Below are 23,365 nucleotides of genomic sequence, written 5' to 3'. Positions count from 1 at the left end.
TTACTACACCCACTACTACACGCACTACTACACTATATATATTAAAATATAATAGTATTATAACACTATAATAGTATTAACAATATATATATATATATATATATATACAGTACTGTGCAAAAGTCTTAGATCACCATGCCACCATTAGATTTGTTGTTTTTGCAATTGTATAGTGATCATACAGTATATAATTATTACTCAGTGTCTTTATTAGAATACAACCAGAAAATACAGGACATGTTTATGTACTATTAAAAACAGTATAAAAGTATAAGCTGAAGTGTGAAGTATTTAGGGTAAACTCTCCTACCACTTGAGCAATAGCAGGCAGCTGCAGGATCTCTTGAACATAAATAAAATTAAATCTAAATTTCTAACTCTAATCAAATGATTTCAGGACTTCAGTCTCCTCAAAAAAGCTCAAGATGTTTTTAGAGAGGTCACACTAAATACTGACTGATGCCTGAAGAAGACATTTAGTTCTGAAAATTATTTTGTTTTTAATTTTTTGTACATATTTCCTCTATTTTCTTTTTGTATCTTAATAAAATAGATTGAAAAATGAATTTGGATGGACATTAAAACTTCTAAAACAACAAAGCTGGTGATGGTGGCCTAAGACTTTTGCACAATACTCTAAATCAGGGGTCTCCAACACGTCGCTCGCGAGCTACTGGTAGCTCGTGTCTTAATTGCAGGTAGCTCGCTTGTGGGTTTATTTATTTATTTATTTTCTGTGGTTATGGCGCATTTTGATGTCTGGTTAGTGTTACAAGCGCCTGTGGTACTAAAAATTCGGTGCGTGTTTGACGTCACGTTGTAGACCGGCGTATGACATCAGTAATTTAACATGTATGATCCAAAAACAAACAGAAAAGTCCGCGCATCTGCGTCCCGGCAACCGGCCGATCCATCCGCGCAACGCTGTGAAGCCCGCGCCACAGCAACCTACCGATGCGTGCGACGCTTTGAAGCCGAACACACCTCGGATCGAGACACTATGTTTAAAAAGGATGCCGTGATTTTCGGATTCACTTTTGGTAAAACGAAAATACAGTCGTTGTCACAAGTTCAATGGGTTATCATCTCATATTTAAACATCAAATGTCAAGAAATACCAGAGAGCCATATGAGCATTACATGTTGACTGAGAACAGGTAAGAGGATGACATGACACAGCTAACGTTAATCACTAAAATGATAGCAAAAGACTTAAGGCTGCTTAATATTACACTGTCAGAAATAAAGGTACAAAACTGTACCCTTTCTGTCACTGGGGCTGTACCCTAAGTTTACGTTTGGTACCTTTACAGGAGTACGAAACAGAATACAAGTTTTGGTAGATTACCGTACCTTAATGACCTACATTGTTAAAAAAAAAGTCAAATTGTGTACCCTAGCTGTCAGTGGGGCAGGACCCTTTAAAAAGGTAATTGTATGGACCATTAGGTACAGATATGTAAATTTTTGGTACCAATATGTACCTTTGAGATACTAATGTATATTTTTGAGGTACTAATAAGCTCTCTTTTGTCCCAGTATGCACCTCTGAGGTACTAAAATGAAATCCCTAGGTGCAAAGCTGTACTTTTAGAAAGGGTACAGCCCCAGTGACAGAAAAGGTACAGTTTTGTACCTTTATTTCTGAGAGTGTATCAAGCTTGTGCTTTGACTGGACGTGTTTAAAAGCATGCTGATGATGCGCATTCAAAACAGGAGTTAAACTTTCTGTCCAGTATAACTTAATTTAAGTCTTACATTTTGTGCAGATGCACTTTCTATAATACATTTATGTTGTACCAAGGCTTAATATTATGTAGAGTGCGTCATACAGTATAAAGCGCATCAGTTTGTGTTTATTAACCCTTAAGTTTCACTTCATCACGCAGCTTTTCCTGTTAGAGGTTTCTGTTAAACATCTATTTCATTAATACTCTAATATAAATTTTTTTGTCATAGTTTCTTCAAAATAAAATTTTATTTGAGTGTTTAATAAAAATATTTTTATTTTCACAATGACGCCCTTTCATTGCCTCAGTTAATCGAGTACTCGTTTTTCAGACATATGGATTAATCTAAATGAAAAAAATGGCATACATACCTATTATGAATACAAAAGCAGTAAATACTCTATGTATGTTTGGATCATCTTTCTAAATCTGATCTTTAATAAATGATTTTTTTTAATTCAAACTTTGTTTTTTTTTAAGAATCCTACCCATATATAAGAGGTAATAAAAAGTATAAATAAAGACAACATGAAAGTTTTTTTTGTTGTTGTTGTTTAAAAGGATCTGTACTTTCATTTGATGTATCGTATGTTAATGTTTAAAGAAATGCATTTTCTGGGAGGTATTAAAATTTTGTGAAAAATATTTAAAAAAATGCTGGCACTGGCTGGCAACTTAAAAAAAAAATGCTGTAGAGGAAATAGTTCAAATCACAGTGAGTTAATAGATCGTTGTGTATTAACTCCCTAATTTAGGTATTACGTGAGACAAGTAGCTCTCGACCACTTTTGTTTTTTAGAAAGTAGCTCTCCAATGAAAAAAGGTTGGAGACCCCTGCTCTAAATTATATATATATATATATATATATATATATATATATATATATATATATATATATATATATATATATATATATATATATATATATATATAATCAGTTTATATGTTTAATGTAGATTCTGGCAGAGGAATTGTTAAAACATAAATGGTTAAAGTCAGAATAGTTTTTTAAGATACAGTGTTTTAGAATTGATATGATTTTTAGGTTGTGACATTTCAAACCTCTGACATTCTTAGTACTGTCGTGGAAAAACGTACTGATTATTCTAATAAAAACCAAATATATTTCACTTTGTCTATCTAAAATAGACTTGTAAGTGTATATAATGGCTGTATGTTAACTTGTTTAAAGTATTTATGAAAAGATGTGTGATGTATTTGTGTTTTGACAGCATCAGATGAAACGAAGCGTAAGATGTACGGCTGTATTCTTCTGGTTGGAGGTGGACTTCTGTTTCACGGTGCTCAGGAGTTTCTACAGCATCGTATTCTTAATAAAATGCCACCGTCTTTCCGCTGTATGGTCGAGAACGTTGAGGTCATCACGCGACCAAAGGTATAAGACCATTTCATGTTAATATCTGATGACATTTATCAATCATTTACAAGTAATTTGTGTTCTGCTTAATGGAGATTTATATGTCTATGAATTGTAGACCTATAGACGGTTTCATCTGCAGTAACAACATAAACAAACTGCTTTTGTGGAACAAACATAACTTCTGGTAAACTCCACAATAGGGCTGTCACTTTTTATTCGATATTCGAAAATGCATTCGAACATGACTTGAAATATCCGTATTCGAACTATAAATAAACCATCCGCTTTTTAAAATGCCATGTGTAGCGCATTTTTTACAGTAACACCTCGTAATAGGAAGGAGGCTGAGAGTGAGACCGACGACAGCAACTGTGCGCAAGAGAGGGAATCAAAATGGACCAACATGAACCTAATGTGCATGTGAAGATAGAATTATAGTTTGTATATAAAATGACATATTTAACACTGCTGAAAGTGTTAAACATTATAGAAGAATAAAAAACTTGTGGTAATACGTTCGCATTATGAAATTAGCATGTATGAAAATAATGTCATCATTTTTACAATGCAATGTAAACTTTATATTTAACGACAACAGCATTTGTCTTGTAAACGGATTTGAAATGATCATGTGCTGACTGTTGCGCGTCACATGGACGACAGTAAGTTTAATTTCATCTCCGATATCAAATGGTTTGCGCTCTCTATCATTAAAAACGGTCAAGCAAACAGCTTGCGCAGAGATAATGTACGGCATAGGCTATGTATGTGTGCTTGTTGTCAATGAGATTACTTCTCACAAACACGCTCAAGTGCGGTATATGTGTGCTTGTCAATGACGGGCATTAAATCTGCTGAATTTTCCGCCGAAATCTGCGGGCGCGAATTCCATTTGGGCTTGGCTATATGCCTAACACCTGCTGCTGTTTAAGTTGTCATGTTATTGTTTGTACCTGTTCTGAATAGTTTTTTTCATATAAGTTGTTATTCATAAGTTGATAACCTGCTGTTTCAAACATTAAGTAAAAAAGTAATCCAGACAGTCCTGTTTATGACTGTCACTGATAATAAATGTGTGATTGAATCTCCATTACGGTGTTTTTTTTATGCGAGCGGGGGGCACCTAGATATTCGAATATATTCGGATACATTGCATGATATTCGATATCCGTTCGGATTTGATTTTTCTCAAAAGTGACAGCCCTACTCCACAAAGAATCAAACAACAAAGTAATTTTAGAGTAGTTTATTTGTGATAACAAGCAAATTACCTTAGTTCAAATCATAGGTAATGGCCCTTCAGCTGGCCCTGAGAGTGCTGCTTTGACCTGTTAAGCAGATATTTGACAACAACCCACACACATTTTCTCACAATATATAAGCATGTTATTTTCCATGTGGTCAAAGGTTTGGGGCTTTTGACCTGGCTCCCACATCACATGTGGAGGTTTTGCAAACAGTATCTTGTATGGAGATCTTGTCTCTCGTTCTCTTGCTACTCTCATTCTCATGTACATCAGTATAATAAGTAGTGCCTGTACACAATTCAAGCCAGTTTTGCCAATTTGTTCTTTTTCAATTTTCTAATTGAGAACATGTTTACCAGTATTAGACAATGTTTCTTGCATTCAGCCGATGTTAGTTTAATATAGTCAAACATAAAGTGGTCGGAGGGCCATGCTTTCCTTGTGACAGTTCCTCTTCCCACGTTTTTAGTCATACAGATGACGCTTCTGCTGCAGTGATCTTCTGAAATGGGAAAAAAACCTTTCACATGTTTAAAGGTTGAAAGTTTAAACATGTTTTCTCGTACTAAACGTCTTATCACGTCTCTGAAAACTGTAAGTTCTCATCACCTGCCCAATTTGCTGTGTGTGCACATTCAGCTGCAAATAAACCTACATCCTGTCAATCTGCAGAGAGCGATTTGGCAAGCGAGATGTGTGCAACAGCCCCTTCAACATCGTACATCATCTTTTGGGATTTGTTTAGTTGTACGAGAGCTACATACACATTCTTATTCCAGATATGAATCACTGCCAATTTCTAAGTTTCAGTTCCCCATTTCTCAGAATAACCCATTTTACACATAAGTTATCTTCCCATCAGATTCACAGGGCAAGTATGGCTGACTAAAAAACTGTTTAAAGGCTCAACCTTGATCTTCACATATTAAAGGTTCACAGTAAAATTCCCTTCTGGTTTGGCCTGCGGCACTCACTGACACTACTGACCGTTCAGTAAGTGACGCAGACACTTCATCATGCTTCATAACAAAGTTAGTTGCGCCAGAATCTACCATAAAACATAAATTTTGCTCTCCGACCATCATACTACACTGCAAAAAAATATTTTCAAGAAGTATTTTTGTCTTATTTTCAAGCAGTATTTTTGTCTTGTTTACAGAAAAAATATCTAAAAATTCTTAAATTAAGATGCTTTTTCTTGATGAGCAAAATGATCCGAGAAAACAAGTCTAGTTTTTAGACCCAAAATATTCAATCCAAGTGATTTTGTTCATAAAACAAGCAAAAAGGTAAATTTTTCTTGAATTTTTCTTGAATTTATTGTGTAAGAATAATCAGTCTCAGTCGCCATGCTCTTTTCCTCTTCTTTGCGTTTGAGCTTCCGGACAATCATTTCGCCAATGTCCTTGTTTGCCACAATTAAAACAAGTCTTTGAATCATATTCTGGTCTGCCCCATCCACAGGCTCGACCTGGATGTTGTTATTGGCCAAAGCGCAGTGTTTCTCAACTCCGTTCCTGGAGGCCCACTGCTCTGCACATTTTGTATGTCTCTCTTATCTGTCGGCCTCAGTTCAGTTCATGGAGATCTCTGCTAATGAGCTAATGATTTAAATCAGGTGTGTTAAATAAGGGAGACATACAAAATGTGCAGAGCAGTGGGCCTCCAGGAATAACTTTGAGAACCACTGCCACGTACATTGTAACGCCTAGGACCGTGGAACTGTCCAGCAGACATTTGTCCCAGATGGACCATAGCAATATGCAGTTCTTTCTCAGTCTGTTTCTTCTTTCCCTTTTCCTTGTTTTCTCAGCATGACATTTCGGTCAGCGTTGATAAAATTAAATTCTTTCCAAAAGTCTCTGAATTTCTCATTGAACCTTCATCTGCCTATAGAAATGTCTGTAAGTGTTTCATAGCTTGGGTCAGAAAGTCCATGGTCTGAAAACCAGCATCAGACTTTCTGGGTCGGACACTTGTATCATTGGCATGGATAATGATAGCACAGTCTTTGTCTTCATGGTTGCCCTTGTCTGGGGTTTAGGGGTAACTTTTTTTATCACTTCTCTATAAATTGGCTGACTGTTAGTTGTGTCATCTTTGGAACTTCCTTGTCCCATATTAAGTCCTGTTCAGTCTCTACATTCATTCAGACAATTTTTGACTTCGTGAATTCCTGTGCAGTCTCTACACCCCAGACTGTTTTGGATAGCTAGTCCTACGTATATGCAGGCAATTCGTAATTGACTTACCGTTCAATTTATTCATTGAAGGCACACGTCAGATTCGTCGGGATTGCGTCAGCTTAGGCTCTATTAGACACAATCTTCTCTCTCTGAATCTCCGGGTTGAACTGGTTTGCTAATCCACGGTGATCAGTTGATTATTTTGTCCAGAGTCCATTAGCTGTGTGATTCTATCCTCGTCTCCTAGATTGTTGTGGAATTTTTACCTTGTTGAATATCAGCCGATATATCAGCCGATGATGCTTGCTATGCTTCTCAATGAATTACGCTGAAATGCCGCTACATCCATAAGCCAAGGGGGGCGCTCTTGTGCAGAAACTCAATATGCGTTGTAGACGAAGAACAATACACACGCTGCTTTAATGAAACGCAGCTCCAGGAGCTTAAGGATATATTTATATTGCTGTTCTTTTCAGGTATTTTCATGATAATAAAGAATATATATAATGATCATGTTTGACGAGTGTTGCTTTTTCAAATGCATGTTATAAACAACTCAACCTAACAGTGATTTCAGATTGATAAGGATCGATAAAAGCCGTAGTACATGAAATAGATGTGAATATTATCGGCTGTGTGATTAAGAATAGTTATCGGCCACGTATTATTAGTGTGTATCGGCATTTATCGGTGCACCCCTATTGTTGAACTTATGTCCGTGGTTACAGGTAAAACTGTTCCATTGAAGATAAAGATGTGATCATCTACATATCAGAGAATGGGAGTGTGAATAAATGTGTTTTGAGTGAACTGTTGTTTAAATGTTTTTACACAGGACATGGATCCTCGGTTTATAGCGTGGAAGGGTGGAGCGGTGTTGGCGTGTTTGGACACAACACAGGAGCTGTGGATTCATCAGCGGGAATGGCAGCGTTTTGGTGTACGGATGTTACGTGAACGAGCCGCTTTTGTCTGGTGAACCCAGGACATTTAATTTATTTGTATTCAAATGATTTCCAAAACATGTGCTGGTGTGTTTTTTTAATAAATAAGAAAATTACATTAGCGATGTATTACCATTTTGTGTGTGTGTGTGTGTGTGTGTGTGTGTTTGTACCTGGTAATCATCATGTTGTGGGAACCAAAGGTTTTTGACCTCTTGTGGACTTTTTGAGTGTGTGTGTTAAGAAAAATAGGTCAATGTTAGTGACACACAGGAAATGAATTATCCTCATGCACCAATTCACTCATCAGTGAAACAAAACTACATTTAGTTAGTGTGTTGGGTATTTTTATTTTTATGTATAATGATAAGAATAATGTACCAGTGCTGTGGTTTACACAGTCCAGCAGTAACACTGTATGTGAAATGATGTAAATGCTTTATCTGAAGCATCTGTACAGACATAAAGTATGGTCTCGTGTTAAAGTAGGAAACAATAGATGTTTTAACTCATATACACAGAATGAATAACTCAAGTACACTCACTTAAGACTATTTAGGAAGAGACAGCCATACATTTCATGCTTAAAGGAATATTCCATTTTCTTAAAAGAAAAATCCAGATAATTTACTCACCACCATGTCATCCAAAATGTTGATGTCTTTCTTTGATCAGTCGAGAAGAAATTATGTTTTTTGAGGAAAACATTGCAGGATTTTTCTCATTTTAATGGACTTTAATGGACACCACAACTTAACACTCAACTCAACACTTAACAGTTTTTTCAACGGAGTTTCAAAGGACTCTAAACGATCCCAAACGAGGCATAAGGGTCTTATCTAGCAAAACGATTGTCATTTTTGACAAGAAAAATAACAAATATCCACTTTAAAAACACAACTTCTCGTTTGTTGTCATGCGCTAGCGTGACCCGACGCAATACGTCATCACGTCAAGAGGTCACAGAGGACGAACGCGAAACTCCGCCCCAGTGTTTACAAATGTGGTGAAAGAGGACCGTTCCTACGTTCTTGTATGTCAACTGATACTAATTAATGTCTTTGTGTCAGTTTATTGTTTAAAACAGTCCGCAAATGTGCGTTTTATATATGTAACACGTGACCTCCCTACGTCACTACGCATTTACGTTAGGTCGCGCTGGACCGGACCTAAACGAAAAGTTGTGCTTTAAAAGTGTATATTTGTTATTTTTCTTGTCAAAAATGACAATCGTTTTGCTAGATAAGACCCTTATGCCTCGTTTCGGATCATTTAGAGTCCTTTGAAACTCTGTTGAAAAAAACTGTTAAGTGTTGAATTAAGTGTTAATTGTTGGTGTCTATTAAAGTCCATTAAAATGAGAAAAATCCTGCAATGTTTTCCTCAAAAAACATAATTTCTTCTCGACTGAACAAAGAAAGACATCAACATTTTGGATGACATTGTGGTGAGTAAATTATCTGGATTTTTCTTTTAAGAAAATGGAATATTCCTTTAATATTGCAGATTATTATTATTGAGAAATAATCTGAGAATTTGCTGTTCAAACAAGGTGCTGATCCTCCTTTGCACCAATGTATGATGTTTTAAATGGAAGTAAAAATCAAAGAACCATGCATGAATAACGTCTCTATTTTAAAGGGGCGGTGAATTTGTCGATTTAATTGTTTTATACTGTTGCCTGATGTCTACTTATGATGTTCGCGTGGTTTTTACATTCAAAAACATCAAAAGCAATAAGTAATAGGCTATTTTGTAACATGGATTAGTGGCTGTCTGGAGAAGCGGTTCGTTTGAAGGGGCGGGCCGCACTGAAGACCTGGACGTAAACACCCACTGCTATGACTGGACGGCTTCATTCCCCATCATTACATGTGGGCAAATGTTTTAAAAACATGAATGTGATAAAAATAGCAGCCGAACACAATATGTTTGAGCCACAAAAGATTCTGGGTGCTAAATATGATACACATAAATGACAATACATATATTAAAGTAGAAACAAAACTCGACGTGACTAAATTACCGTATACAACACAGTTAGCGCGCATCAGAATCTAAACTGCGGCTAATAAATCCTTATCAATAACTTTGTATATTTCGATTGTGCTTGTGAGGTTGCTTTTACATTCACGTAATGTTAAATACCACAGTTATATGATAAAAAAGCTTTGTTGAGTGTTGGACCTTTCAAACGTAACTCGCCTAAATTACCGTATACAACACAGTAAACGGGCATCAGAATCTAAACTGCGGATGATAAATCCTTCCTTATAACTAACTTTGTATATTTCTACCTTTAAATTGCAGTCGTATTGTTAAGTGTTGTACCTTTATTAATCGTTTAATGTTTTTAGTAAATTAAAACAGTCAAACAAACGTGTTTAAACACGGATGTTACAACAGGACATATCAAGCAATCTCTTCTAACAAAGCAATAGTGAAACGCAGTAACTTAAATAAAGTAAAATGTCTTACTGTGTATAATGCTGTGTCATTGTTGTCAGATCCAATATAAGTTAGGGCTGTGACGGTGGCAAATTTTTACCACCGCGGTGGAACCATCAACAACAACCGCCGGTGTTGCAGTGGTGGGGTCCATGGGGGGGTTAGGGTGGTTTAAATGGTGAAAGAAAATAAAGTTTCACTAAATGCGCTTCCTGATGCGCGCGACTTTAACCTGGTAAAATTTTTATTTCACAACAAAAGACAAACGTGATGTGTATGTATCACTGTCACTGGAGACCAAAAGAAACTAAAGCAGACGCACAACACAGTGACATGGCTAAACTCCAACGTGCTGAGTTATGCTAAAATCCACCAGTTTAGTGGAAACGCCATACATGGTAATGTAGCGGAGATTTGTGTATTAACATAAAACAATGTTATAAATTTGTATCTTAGGCTTTAAATTACTGTACAACTTTTGTTATTATTATTTCACGTGTAAAAAAACTGCAATTTTTACTTATTATTTTGTTTAATAATTCACCTGATATGTGACGTCACACAACCGCCGGTGGCACTTCACCACTGCGGTGGCATTGCACCACCGCGGTGGTGCGGTGGTCATGACAACCGTCCCACCCCTAATATAAGTGGTGCTTTTAATCACAGTCTCTCTGCAAATCCAGCATCGACTTCTTTACAAATGAATCCGTGTACACAAAGTTAACAAACACTCCCCACGCGAGCTGGAACTTCTTCAAAAGCAAACTTTTTATACGCGTTTAATGTTATGTTCCAAGCCTCCGAATTAAAGTATTTAGCTTCTGTGTTGTTCCCACGCGGTTCTTCCACAACCAAAAATGCGTTTCCATGGTTTGTCTATCATAACAGATCACCGCGTCAAAATAAAAGTCTCTCAGAAAAAATGTATTTAAAAGTCATTTTGGTTACATTTGTCAATCTTTAAAGACATATTTACTTGTTGAGACACACGTGTGTCACACGAAGCTGTGGGCGGGGCTACAAAAGTGGTCCTTGTATTTTGCTATGGGAAGGTGCTTCAATTCTACTTTGACGTCATAGATTTCCGAATTCCACACTGGCTTGTTTTACTGGCTTGGTGCCAAAAACGGTTATATTTCAGTAGCACGGACGTTTTCAGTTCTGAAACTTGCAGGATGTTCATTTAAGTATGATGACCTCTTAAAAAAAGGAGCAGAGAAGGAGGAGGGATGCCAGAAGAATTGTGGCTGGGTGCGGAGGCACGGAGACTCCCGTTTACCAAATGATGATTGACACATGACTAAATGTTTAGGTTCCTTTCAAACCTATGTTAAAAGTGTACCAGTTAAAATGTGGTTAGTGCAGTAAAACAATTTATTTTGATCATGGTGCAAATGATTTATGAAGTCATACCTCTGCAATTCTTTGATCGATTGTGTTTTAGAAGTATGCTCAAACTCTAATGCCATGCAATGTGATTGCCAATCTGCTGGTAGAGAAAGAGGAAGAGAGATCGTAACCCGGTACAAAAGTGAAAATAATCGATTGAGTTATTGACAGAATAAATCAATGCCAAGGTCTCAGGAAAGAGGTTTGGTTAAGTGATATTTACATTCTCTACGATCCAATATGCAGTCCGGTGGTGGCACGTCAGCCGAGTGTCAGGCTTTGCTGTGCTGCCGGAAAGAAAGGAGTCAGATTCTGTTCAACAACCTTTAACTCGAAGTGCTGTGAAATGCTGATCTTCTGAAGCAACAAGAGAATCCTAGCAATCTGGAACATGCAGATGCAGTCCTGGAGTTTGTGCAGAAAATCCTTAACAATCCGGAACACACAGATGAAGGTCTTTTGAAGTGAAGGTGTGCTCTCCCCAGCTTCATCTTGTTGCAGACGTTGGTGATTGCCTTTTTGGACGGAAACGTGTGATGCTCATTATAGTTGTGCGTACGTCCTACAGCATGTGTCGTTTTCATATATACGTCTGCACGAGCAAACACGTGTAGACTGGTGGGCACTATTCACGCATATAACCACAGTAGCAACTCAACCGCCAAAGAAGAAGCAGCTTGGCCAGTAAACAACAAATTAACACTAGAAGCGCCAGAATTCCAAGACTACTAGAACAGCCGTTAGCGGTCATTCTGACCGCTAGATTATAAACTCTATTATCTCTAATGATAAATTCCCCAAATGAGAGATTAATGTATTAATTGTGTGAGGATATATTTTTAAAAACCAAATAACCCCAACATCTACATTTTTTTAGTTAAAAAGATAATTATACATTTATAAATATTCACACCATCTCATAAAGTAAAATGTAATTATTGCATACGCTATATTCAGTATTTCTCTGTATTTATTTAACATAACTCGGAACAACAAAATAACAAATTAAAGGATCTATTTGACTATGAAAAAATGTGTTTTAACATTTATCATACACTTATAACACAGAACATAAACGAAAAAGCTGAAAACAAGCTGCTATAAAGTAAACAAAAAGAGCCACAACGAAGTTTAGAACCATAAAACAATTAGGCTACAAATTTTATATTAAATAAACAGATCAATACCGTGCTCGGCTATTTAAGCTTCACAGTCAACACAAGTTACTTTTGTTCTCCTCGCACAATTTCCGCACAAGGGTTTGTGGCATCGTCAAACAAACACAGAAAGGCCGTGAGCACATCTTCGATGTTGCGCTTCACGTGCGCGGTGGAGCCAGCAGCTTCAGTCAGGACAAGGCTCTGCCTTCTCCCTGGACGTTCAGTTGACTGAAAGACGGTCCAAATAATAATAATAATAGTAATATTCTAATAATAATAATATGACCAGCAGAACTAGTGAATATAACTTGCGCAGAGCAGCACTCGATAGGACAGCGGTGCATAGCGGAGAGCAGGGCAGCCGCAAGCTTGTCAGATGTGAATGAAACATCTGGATCCCTAATCTCCCATGAAGGTAGCCGCATCTTTTTCCTCGGTAAGGACTCTGACTCATTTTTTGATGAGGATGAACTGTTGTCTTGCACCCAGGAAAGGTCGCTGTCACAGCAGTCATATTTCTCTTCATTTTATTATTATCACATTTCTAAAACGCTCCCTATAAACTCTTTGTAAACCTATTTTTTAAAAGGCAATAATAATTTGTATTCCAATAATTTGCATTTGTAAGCAAACAAGCATATGCTTATAGTACTGGGGCCTGTTGCACAAAAGTAGAATTAAGACATCCAGGCTAAATGACTGAGCTGAGCTCAATGAAGCCAAAACAAGTGCGTCCACGCTTAATTGGTTGCACAAAGACCGAGCCAGGATGATCAGACACGGATTCATCAAGCCAGGTGAAACCAATCCTGGATAGGTGCGCGCTCACGGCTCACTCAACTAGACCCCGCCACCGATCACAGATTCACCGATTCACCATGGCAACTAGCGGCGTTCTTTTCCCCGTCAGAGGCACAAATCCATACGAGGAGGTAAAAGACATAATTAAGAAGAAAGGCAACACCGCCACAGTGGTAAAGCAGAGAGAAAAAGCGTGACAAAGTATTGCAGACCGCCTGAATGCGTAAGTAGTGCACAATTACACACTCACCGCTCCGCTGAAACATCACAATTACAATTAAAATATTTAATTCACATCTCCAAAAACGCAATTGTACTCTGATTATAAAACAGTTAATTTTTTTATTGAAATGGACTGCAAATATGAGTGAAATTGTGTAAAGTAACTCCATCACACTGGATAAGGCTTCAATAAATTATTATGAAAGCCTTACATTATTACTACGCTCATTATGTACTCTGCTTCTTATGTTGTCCACCGGTTTTTTTTTCTTGAATTGAATAAATAGATGAGCTATTAATAATAATCAATTTAATTTATAAAGCGACCCAAGGTCACTTGCTCTTTGCACTGCAAAAAAATGACTTTCTTCGTGTTTTTGTCTTGTTTTCAGTACAAATATCAATAAATTCTTAAATTAAGATGTATTAAAAGTTTTCTTGAAATATACTTTTTCATAAACACTTAATTTAAAACATTTTTTTATTCCATTGGCTGATATTTTTGCTTATTTTCCTAGGTCAGGGTTTTTGATATTTTTACTGAAAACAAGACAACAATACAAAGAAAGTCATTTTTTGCAGTGTGACTCCATTGAATGTTCTTGTGTGTTAAAGAAAGTCTCTCTTTTTGTGTGTGGTGTTGTGTGATGTAGATTAAATATGACCGGGCCAAAACGGACATGGCAGCAGGTCAAAATCAAAATCTGCAGAATGATAAGGGCCCTGACTAATACTTAATAATGCACAAGCATAGATTGTACCCAGAAGGTGCCTGCTCACACATTGTCTGTACTGTTTTAGCAGTGAAAAAGAATACCCAGAGACAAGGCACGGGTGGTGGGTCACCAAAAGCTGACCTCACCCCAGCAGAGGCCAGTTTTGGAGCTAAATAAAGGCAGGCCTGTTGGAGGGGATCCCTGGGGGAAAAGAGACAAGCATAGGTCCCTCACAAGATGCCACCCGCTTCATACAAGGTATGTTCTTCCATCTCTACATGGGACACAATCACATTCATATTGAATCTATTTGGACTGTCTGACTTTGGTTTGCCTATTGCCTTGAAGTGTCTGGCAGCACTGTGTTACTGTTAAAGCCACCAGCACGAGCACCTGACGATGCTGATCCAGTGAGTACTCCATCAAAGGCATACTGTAGGCCTGGCATGTCTTGTCTACTAGCTTCAATATGAATCCGATTAAATGTGATGGGGTCAAGGCCCCATTTCATCAGCACATAACGGCGATGATGATGAGGAGACCATCTCGCTGGATTCCAAAAGGCATAAGGTATCATGTCAAACTTGTGAAAGTACTATACAAAGGAGTCATCATTGGGAGCCATCACAAAATCTCATTTTTTTTACAGGACCCAGAGTCATTGGTGCACTGGACTGCACAAACATAAGGATAAAAGCCCCCTCAGGTGCCCATGAGGCAGATTTTGTAAATATGAAATCTTTTTACAGCATTAATGTTCAGGTGAACTTAACTTTTTGATCTTTTCCATTGAACACTGGCAAAATGGCCTGGCTCAGTCCATGACTCCAGAATCTTTTGGACCTCTGAAATCTATCAGCGCCTATCACAAGGTGAGCCACACAACCCATATATAACCACTTTTTACATAATGGCTGTGTCAAGAATATCACTGTGTTTATGAGGTAGTAATGATGAGATTTTGTGTTGACAGGTGAATTCTCTGGTGTGTTGCTGGGAGACAGGGGGTATGGCTGCCAGCCGTTTTTCCTGACACCTTTCACAGACCCCCAGGAAGCACAGCAGGCCTACAACTATGCCCATGCTAGGGCCAGAGTTGAAATGACCTTTGGCCTCCTGAAGGCACGCTCTCACTGCCTTCACAAATTAAGGGTCAGCCCTGTGAGGGATTGTGACATTACTGTGGCTTGTGGTGTCCTCCACAATGTGGCCTGCCTGAGGAAGGAGAGGGCACCCAGAGTGCCGCCAGCCATGGACTGGGACAATCCGGAAATCTTCTCTGATGACAACAGTGGTCGGCTGCTGAGGGACCAATATGTGTTGAATTATTTTAGTCAGTATGTGTGCTTTCACATTTTTTTGATGTTTGTGCTGTATACTGTGTGTATACTGTTTGTAATACAAGCTTGCAGGGAGGCTACTGCATTCATTAATTGTCTTGTTTTCAGTTGTCTGAAATTGTCTGTTCAGTTAATGTGCATGAATTTGTCCTGCATTTATTTCAGTGTGCAGTCGAAAGGAGCTGATGGTTTACCTGCTTTGTTTTGTCCTTATTCAATAAAGAAACATAATGTTACACTTTGTGCTTTTATATTTATACGAAATGTGTATTTTATAAGAGTATAAGGGCCACACCAAGGAAAGGAGAAAGTCATACATTTGAGGCTGGTGCTTTCTGTGGAAAGATGCATATTGTTTTTACAGTTCTGATACTTATAACAATTTGATTAAGTAATTCCTTGTTTCTGAAACCATACTGAAGTACAATTCCACGAAATGCCCCACAACTGTTATTGTAACAACTGTCCTCCTCTAAAACAACAAGTTACAATATAACAACTTCATTCTCTGTCTGTTTTTTTTCTCTGTGGCCCTAATGTTCTATCATTTTATATATGGCCTTATAGTCTTTAGGAAACTGTAAATTATATAATGATAGCAGCATCTAAAAATCATAATTTATCCAAAATTATAAAAATTAATGATCACAAACATTTAATAAAATTACAGTGGGTCTAGTTATATGTGATAACAATGTATATTGGGCAGTGAAATAATTATTGGTTTCCATTTGTGGTGATTGCTGACTGACATAAGGGATGAGATTAAATAGATCCTGGAATTTAGCCTGGTCTGGAGCAGGCTAGCTCCACAGAATAGATCTCCATGGTAATTTATACCATAACATATCCTCCTGCCCCCTATCCAGCTTTAGTGCAACCGGATCACGTATCAATTGAGCCAGGATCACCAAGATATCCCGGCTTAATCCCTTATCCTAGTTTTGTGCAATAGGCCCCAGGAGATGCTGACAGAGAAAATAAACCGGAGGAAAGGACAATAGAATTGCGCAAAATTTAGAGCGGTCAATATGACCGCTATGGCTGAAATAGGTAGAAATGGTCAAATTTTCTTTGCCTTTTGTGTAATTTATATAAAATCTATTGTAAGTAAAAATACAAATGGTTTTAGGAAAAGTCACAAACCAGCAAGATTGTATTTTTTTAATTAACAAAGTTATTGTAAATATAAATTTCAAAACGGTCATTTTGACCGTCATGGCTGTTCTAGTGTTAAGAAGCAGCAGCTTGTTGTGTATGTTTTGATAAGACCAGCAATGATGGAAGTAAATAGACACTGACTCTTGTTGCAGTTTTAGTTAAATCACTGCTCAACTTGGCCCATCTTTGTTCTTACCGTCGCAAAACAGAAATACAGTCTTGTTCAAAATAATAGCAGTACAATGTGACTAACCAGAATAATCAAGGTTTTTAGTATATTTTTTTATTGCTACGTGGCAAACAAGTTACCAGTAGGTTCAGTAGATTCTCAGAAAACAAATGAGACCCAGCATTCATGATATGCACGCTCTTAAGGCTGTGCAATTGGGCAATTAGTTGAATTAGTTGAAAGGGGTGCGTTCAAAAAAATAGCAGTGTGGCATTCAATCACTGAGGTCATCAATTTTGTGAAGAAACAGGTGTGAATCAGGTGGCCCCTATTTAAGGATGAAGCCAACACTTGTTGAACATGCATTTGAAAGCTGAGGAAAATGGGTCGTTCAAGACATTGTTCAGAAGAACAGCGTACTTTGATTAAAAAGTTGATTGGAGAGGGGAAAACCTATAAAGAGGTGCAAAAAATGATAGGCTGTTCAGCTAAAATGATCTCCAATGCCTTAAAATGGAGAGCAAAACCAGAGAGACGTGGAAGAAAACGGAAGACAACCATCAAAATGGATAGAAGAATAACCAGAATGGCAAAGGCTCAGCCAATGATCACCTCCAGGATGATCAAAGACAGTCTGGAGTTACCTGTAAGTATTGTGACAGTTAGAAGACGTCTGTGTGAAGCTAATCTATTTTCAAGAATCCCCCGCAAAGTCCCTCTGTTAAAAAAAAGGCATGTGCAGAAGAGGTTACAATTTGCCGAAGAACACATCAACTGGCCTAAAGAGAAATGGAGGAACATTTTGTGGACTGATGAGAGTAAAATTGTTCTTTTTGGGTCCAAGGGCCACAGGCAGTTTGTGAGACGACCCCCAAACTCTGAATTCAAGCCACAGTACACAGTGAAGACAGTGAAGCATGGAGGTGCAAGCATCATGATATGGGCATGTTTCTCCTACTATGGTGTTGGGCCTATTTATCGCATACCAGGGATCATGGATCAGTTTGCATATGTTAAAATACTTGAAGAGGTCATGTTGCCCTATGCTGAAGAGGCCATGCCCTTGAAATGGTTGTTTCAACAAGACAATGACCCAAAACACACTAGTAAACGGGCAAAGTCTTGGTTCCAAACCAACAAAATTAATGTTATGGAGTGGCCAGCCCAATCTCCAGATCTTAATCCAATTGAGAACTTGTGGGGTGATATCAAAAATGCTGTTTCTGCAGCAAAACCAAGAAATGTGAATGAATTGTGGAATGTTGTTAAAGAATCATGGAGTGGAATAACAGCTGAGAGGTGCCACAAGTTGGTTGACTCCATGCCACACAGATGTCAAGCAGTTTTAAAAAACTGTGGTCATACAACTAAATATTAGTTTAGTGATTCACAGGATTGCTAAATCCCAGAAAAAAAAATGTTTGTATAAAATAGTTTTGAGTTTGTACAGTCAAAGGTAGACACTGCTATTTTTTTGAACACACCCCTTTCAACTAATTGCCCAATTGCACAGCCTTAAGAGCGTGCATATCATGAATGCTGGGTCTTGTTTGTTTTGTGAGAATCTACTGAACCTACTGGTAACTTGTTTGCCACGTAGCAATAAAAAATATACTAAAAACCTTGATTATTCTAGTTAGTCACATTGTACTGCTATTATTGATAGATGATAATTGTGTTAATGTTCAAGTTAAACAAAATTGTTAGTAATGTCATATAATGTATGTTTTATCTCAGTTATGAAATGTTCTTCCAACCATTCTTTTATAAAAACTATTCATGTTTTGGGGGTTATTCGCAGTAACCACAGATTCACAAGAAACTTATGGTAACACCAATAGCAATTAATCCACCAAAATCATGCATACTATGCGTTTACTATACTGTAACAATACATGTGCACATAAATGTCCCCAGTATAAAAATATAAAATAAGATTGCATCTGAATTGTGAACTGTGATGTAGTCGCACCACTCACGTGTCACTTTCCTCAAAGCTGACTGGATGAACTTTCGTGTGTGATCTTTGATCCACAACATAAGCTCCCTCAGAGCCAGTTAGCTGTGTAGCGTCAGTTACTATGGCAACGAACACCAATGAGCAGCTTTCATACGACCCAATACCCAGGATTGGCACAAACTAATCCTAAACTTACCTGGCTAGCCAACTAAACCAGCTTCATGGTATAGGCCCGTGCTCACTGGTCAGTCCTCATATTACCTCTGTGTTTATTACACGGCTCCCTCAAATGCTCAAATTCTGATTGTCTTGGTTCTGACAGTCCGACATTTGTTATTGCAGGAATAAGACCTGATCACATTGTCGGGGCTTATTTTTGCAATAACAACCTGATGCCTATACATTATCCCTTACATAAAGTCAAGTATTGTGTTGATAAAAGTATTTCTCTATTTCTGTTTTAGTAAAAGTATGTTTATGTACAGCCTCATCGTCATTGCCTGTCTCCACTTCACCACAACCGTGAACACATACTTGCAAACTAATCACAAGTTAAGAGATCAAAGCCTTACAGAGAAAGTTGATAAGCTGCTTCATGACACCAGCAAAGCCTGATCTTATCAGTTTGTTTCTTTCAACTCAAGCAAATCCTGTAACTCTGAGCTTGTTTTACTATCTACATGATACAGGTAAAGTGTCATTGCTTCATCCCTAATTGTCTACTTATTATGTTAAGCATTTCACCTGACAGTGTTAAAATTATCTTCTAGTTGTTGTTCTTTATACTTCTTGTTTTACAGTGCAGGTTTAAAAACACCTTTAGCCTTATTTATTTTTTTATTCAGGTTAGGCTAGGAAAGTCGAACCTACCAATTTTTGTTTGTAGTAAGTACAATAATCACTATGTCCCCATCTATCTAACAAGCTAATAAAATTATTCTCACTCCAATTCCATTAGGAGACTTCCTTCGTGGGATGTTCGTTACTGCTAAGGTTCTAGTAGAAGCAAGCCCTTTTCTTGTCTTTTATAAGTTAAATGAATCAAATTTTGTGATGGTACAAAAAATATATTTTCCAATTAAGTAAAAATAAAAAAACAAAGTCTAATACCCCAATTTAAAGTAAAAGATCAATGGACTGTCAGTCACCGGAGAAAAGAAGCCATGTTCAGTTTCTGTCAGACTCATCAAAACTTCATTCTTTTATAGACAAGTTGCCAAGTCCAAATTCCTCAAATTCCCATTCAGTGATTTCACAGTCCTTGGGGAATGCCTTCAAAAGATATGCATAAATACGCCAATATTCCTTTGTTCTCCGTCTTCTGGCTTGCCTTCTCTGCATTCTCCTCCGACGTGTTTGCAAGATATCCCATCTGATGGTAACTCATTTTAGCATAACTCTTTCTAAAACATGTGTTTTTTTTATTCTACTACAATAAACAGTGAATACAATATTGTGTTTTTGTTTTTCCTATAACATACAACATGTGATTTAACATTGATTTTCTTTTAACTTAATGGTTACAGTAATGCTTGGTGCACATATTAAAAATAACCTACAGGTTAGTATTAGTTTTCAAGGTGATATAGCATAATACAACTCTTCTAAGGGTTTCTAAAGGTTATATAGTAAAATAGTAATACATGTTACAAAAGGGTAGAACAACTTTTCATTTTACTCGACACTCTTACTGTCAGTCAAAAACAGCACTGCTGAACATTTTCTCCAGTTTACTAAAGACGCTCTCGTAACACAGTCTCACCCCATTTCGTCAATATTTGACGACACTTGACCATTCGTCATATGTTGACGTGAAGGGTATACCTTTCGCGTCATTTTTTGACGAACTGGGGACTTCAATACTATTACGTCCGTTGCATTCTCTTTCCTATTTTATTACCATTTGCGCGTCGGTTTAGGGTTAGATTACGCAAAATTAAACAGTGTACGCGAAATTAAACAGTGTACGCAAAATTAAACAGTTGTCACCTGGCGTTGGGGTTAGAAACAGTTGTCACCTGGCGTTGGGGTTAGAGTTAGGTTTGGGTAGGGATGTCATTATGTAAATCTAACCCTAAACCGACGCGCAAATGGTAATAAAATAGGAAAGAGAATGCAACGGACGTAATAGTATTGAAGTCCCCAGTTCGTCAAAAAATGACGCGAAAGGTATACCCTTCACGTCAACATATGACGAATGGTCAAGTGTCGTCAAATATTGACGAAATGGGGTGAGACTGGGTTGGCTTTCAAGAATGAAGTTTGCAAACTTCCTTGTTTTCTACATCATAATCATGCTGTAACCAATCACATCGAGTGTGAATCAGATGGTACAAGCTGTTGTTATTCAGCAGAGGTGGGTATTAATTTGCATGTCCAAGTATTCTCGCATACTAAATTAAGTAATGGTGTACAGTCACATTCAAGCCTTTTTAAGACATGATCAAAAATGAGTTTTAACTTCTTCCACCCTGAAGCTATTTTGGGGATTTTCGCCTGGATTTGGCCTACCCAATTTCAAAAGCTTCCCATACCCACATGCAGAGGTTTACAAACAAAAGTTTGGTATCATTTTACAGGAAACCCTTTGAAATTACATAAAACACTGTTGAAAGTGCTAAACATGGTTGTATGTGATGTCAGTATATAACTCTGGCTCTGGGTGTCTCAGCTGCCTGCAGACAGTTTTGTTTGATTCCAGCAATTGTCAGCTTACAGAAGAAAAAGGAATTTTTTCTCTATCATAATCTATGCAAATGTTATTTTACTCCAGCTGAAGGGAGGAATAATACCCTTTTTGTATACAATTTCTGCCTAAAAACATGTGTCCCCATAACCACATACAGATGAATAAATGCAATTTCTTTATATCATTTTAAAGAAAACCCTTTGAAGTTACATAAAAAGCTGCTGTTTGTGACAAATTTTCTTATTTATGTTGTTTTTCATATGATTAAACACCAAATTTTCTTTTTTATGTTGTAAACACTGTCTTTGATAGTGTATAACTCTGTCGCATTCAAAAGATATTCTTATTTTACTGAAGGGTGTGAAAATACATTTTCATATAAATATAAATTTTTTGTTTTGCACATATAATAAATAGCAAGGGACTAATTATCCACACAACCTAAGAAAAAGCTGTGAATGGACTCATTGTTTAGAGTAGGACCTAAAATAAAAGATGGTGTAGCATTTGTGGCTATCTGTGCTATCTGAGGCAGTCCACACTCAAGTTTCAGATAAATTTACAAAAAACATTTTTACCCTATTATTCATTCGATGATTGTTGGATATGTGTTGATATTAGAACAAAAATAATGCCTTATTCCTGAGAATGAGAGCTTTCATTTGATATAAGATTTGCCCATGTTTGTCATATTTGAAAAATATGAAATATGTGAATATTAAATGATATAAAAAAATATGGGGGGGTGATAATGTAAATTAAGTGTAAATAACTTTCTTACAGTAAAATATATGTCAAAGTGATGCATATCTGCAGAAAGTAGAGACTCTAAGCTTTCAAACAGTATCTCATATGTGTTACTGGGGTCCAAAACGGAGCATTAAAGATTAAAAGAATATTTTATATTAAGTCAAAATACGAAATTTTGGACCCGGGACAGGGTCCTCAGGGTTGAAGAGTTTTAACTGATAAATAATCGACTACAGATAGACTTTAATGATCACATCAAATATCATCATGGGTATCAGTGATATTGACTCTGGCATTATTCTTAATAAAGAGATATCAGTGTTACAGTGTAATGTCAGTCAGTATTTATTTAGATGAAGGGGTTAATATAGTCCATTATATATCAGGGAGAGAATTATGAGAAAATGAGTCATTGGGTTGGAGATGTTGATATATGATTGAGATTGAGATAAGACGTTTGACACGATTCAAAGCAATTTAAGTCAACAGGAAGAAAAAATACTGCAGAAATACAGCCCCAAATCAGAAAAAGTTGGGATACTGTAAAAATTGTGAGTAAAAAAGGAATGGAATAATTTACTAATCTCATAAATTTATATTTTATTTACAATAGAATATAAATAACATATCAAATGTTGAAAGTGAGACATTTTGAAATGTCATGCCAAATATTGGCTCATTTTGGATTTCATGAGAGCTACACATTCCAAAAAAGTTGGGACGGGTAGCAATAAGAGCCAGAAAATTTAAATGTAAACATAAGGAAAAGCTTAAGGACTAATTTACAGCTTATAAGGTCAATTGGCAACATGATTGGGTTTAAAAAAGCCTGTCAGAGTGGCAGCTTCTGTCAGAGGTCAAGATGGGCAGAGAATCACCAATTCCCCCAATGCTGCGGCGAAAAATAGTTTTCTGAGTTTCTCAGAGAAAAATTGCAAAGAGTTTGAAGTTATCATCATCTACAGTGCATAATATCATCCAAAGATTCAGAGAATCTGGAAAAATCTTTGTGCGTAAGGGTCAAGGCTGGAAAACCGTACTTGATGCCCTTGATCTTCGGGGCCTTAGA

The 23,365-nt window shown here is 37.1% G+C and overlaps 1 protein-coding gene and 1 long non-coding RNA gene across 4 annotated transcripts in view; both read left to right on the top strand.

Annotated features, from left to right (window-relative positions):
* Positions 1 to 8,011, top strand: part of actr8 (actin related protein 8) — a 28,405-nt gene extending 20,394 nt beyond the window's left edge. The window contains exons 12-13 of the mRNA XM_065247759.2: positions 2,963 to 3,126; positions 7,380 to 8,011. Coding sequence (XP_065103831.1) covers positions 2,963 to 3,126; positions 7,380 to 7,523 — 308 coding nt within the window. The 3' untranslated portion in view covers positions 7,524 to 8,011. The remainder of the gene's footprint in view (positions 1 to 2,962; positions 3,127 to 7,379) is intronic.
* A 5,134-nt stretch (positions 8,012 to 13,145) lies between these two features.
* LOC135729878 (uncharacterized) lies at positions 13,146 to 15,731 on the top strand. Of its 3 annotated transcripts, XR_010525779.2 has the most exons (5): positions 13,146 to 14,485; positions 14,576 to 14,797; positions 14,877 to 14,933; positions 15,046 to 15,099; positions 15,201 to 15,731. It is a non-coding gene; the product is annotated as an uncharacterized lncRNA (long non-coding RNA). The 3 variants fall into 3 exon arrangements; XR_012337870.1 differs by lacking the exon at positions 15,046 to 15,099 and having other exon boundaries at positions 13,149 to 14,485; XR_010525778.2 differs by lacking the exons at positions 15,046 to 15,099; positions 15,201 to 15,731 and having other exon boundaries at positions 13,155 to 14,485; positions 14,877 to 14,975.
* Positions 15,732 to 23,365: the final 7,634 nt, after the last annotated feature.

The sequence above is a fragment of the Paramisgurnus dabryanus genome, chromosome 11 (genome assembly GCF_030506205.2).
Source record: "Paramisgurnus dabryanus chromosome 11, PD_genome_1.1, whole genome shotgun sequence".
Lineage (NCBI taxonomy): Eukaryota > Metazoa > Chordata > Actinopteri > Cypriniformes > Cobitidae > Paramisgurnus > Paramisgurnus dabryanus.
The sequence above is the reverse complement of the archived record's forward strand: the minus strand, read 5'-3'. Positions and strand labels throughout refer to the sequence as shown.